We start from the raw sequence: 1,025 nt of genomic DNA on the forward strand, positions 1-1,025 counted from the left end.
TTTGGAATTAGTTTCCTTTCAATCCCGTGCACAACTGACCTTTGATTATTCGAATAAACCCATGCTAGATTTTGGCAAACAACAAAGACTACTTTGGACAAAGAAGCGTACTAAATGGGATTTGGGCCGTTTGAAAACTTGCCTCTCTCCTTTGACTCGTTGCACAGGTCGGTAGTACAACAAAAACGGTTCTTTCCGTAGCCATCGACGACGTCTTCGTACGGATTGCATTCTTGTCCAACACACTGACGCGTGACTGCAACCACATCATGTCCCATCAGGGTCTCCTGATACTATAATTCAATTCAACATAGACATTAACAGTTTATTGTATGCACTTGTCGGAAATTTGAAGAAAAATCCATCCCAGATACCTATGGAGACGCCTTATTCTCATCAATTCTCATTATATTTAACACTGTGTGCGCTATCCTCACGGCAATAAAGCGATCGCAAGAGTTACTAGGTTGACCTTTACACATTGTAGCCTGTCTCTGCGTGAATCAATTCAACAGAAATACTTACCACACAATGTCCGCAGTTTGAGCGCTTTCTTGCGGTAGCACTGTTGAAGTCCAAGTCATGCGACTGAAAACAGGTGATTTCCCGCCTTCCGTCATCTAAGAGAACTGCGTTAATTCATTGAAAGTTTCGTACTTTTAGCCGATACTGCAGCCAAAACAATGATTAACGCTGTAAACCAAATCATGCCTGAACGAGGGAATACTGTGAAGACAGGTCTATTAAGCCTCCTTGTGCTTATATAGCACTATTTCTCGTGTGAACCTGAAGTGAGTACCCATTTGATTGGTATGCGGAAAAATCGTTGGACTCCTGGTCGCGTATGAGGACAGACAGGCCATGTTACCTGAAACAAATAAGCTTAATAAGATCCTAGTGTCCTAGCAGACCATCCCCTATTTACGCGGGTATTTGAATTAGGCTGAGTCTAACCCTACTGAAAGTGAACCATGCAAAATATCAATAACGTTAAGGATAGTAATTCAGGAGAATAACCTTTCAGG

General features: G+C 42.0%; 1 protein-coding gene across 1 annotated transcript; it reads right to left on the reverse strand.

Annotated features, from left to right (window-relative positions):
- Window positions 1-110: 110 nt before the first annotated feature.
- T265_12276 (hypothetical protein) lies at window positions 111-709 on the reverse strand (the record flags this gene model as incomplete). Its single annotated transcript, XM_009179555.1, has 3 exons — window positions 111-293; window positions 526-620; window positions 658-709. The coding sequence occupies 3 exons, from the start codon at window positions 707-709 to the stop codon at window positions 111-113; spliced, it is 330 nt and encodes a 109-aa protein (XP_009177819.1).
- Between the last annotated feature and the right edge of the window lie 316 nt (window positions 710-1,025).

The sequence above is a fragment of the Opisthorchis viverrini genome (genome assembly GCF_000715545.1).
Source record: "Opisthorchis viverrini unplaced genomic scaffold opera_v5_3851, whole genome shotgun sequence".
Lineage (NCBI taxonomy): Eukaryota > Metazoa > Platyhelminthes > Trematoda > Opisthorchiida > Opisthorchiidae > Opisthorchis > Opisthorchis viverrini.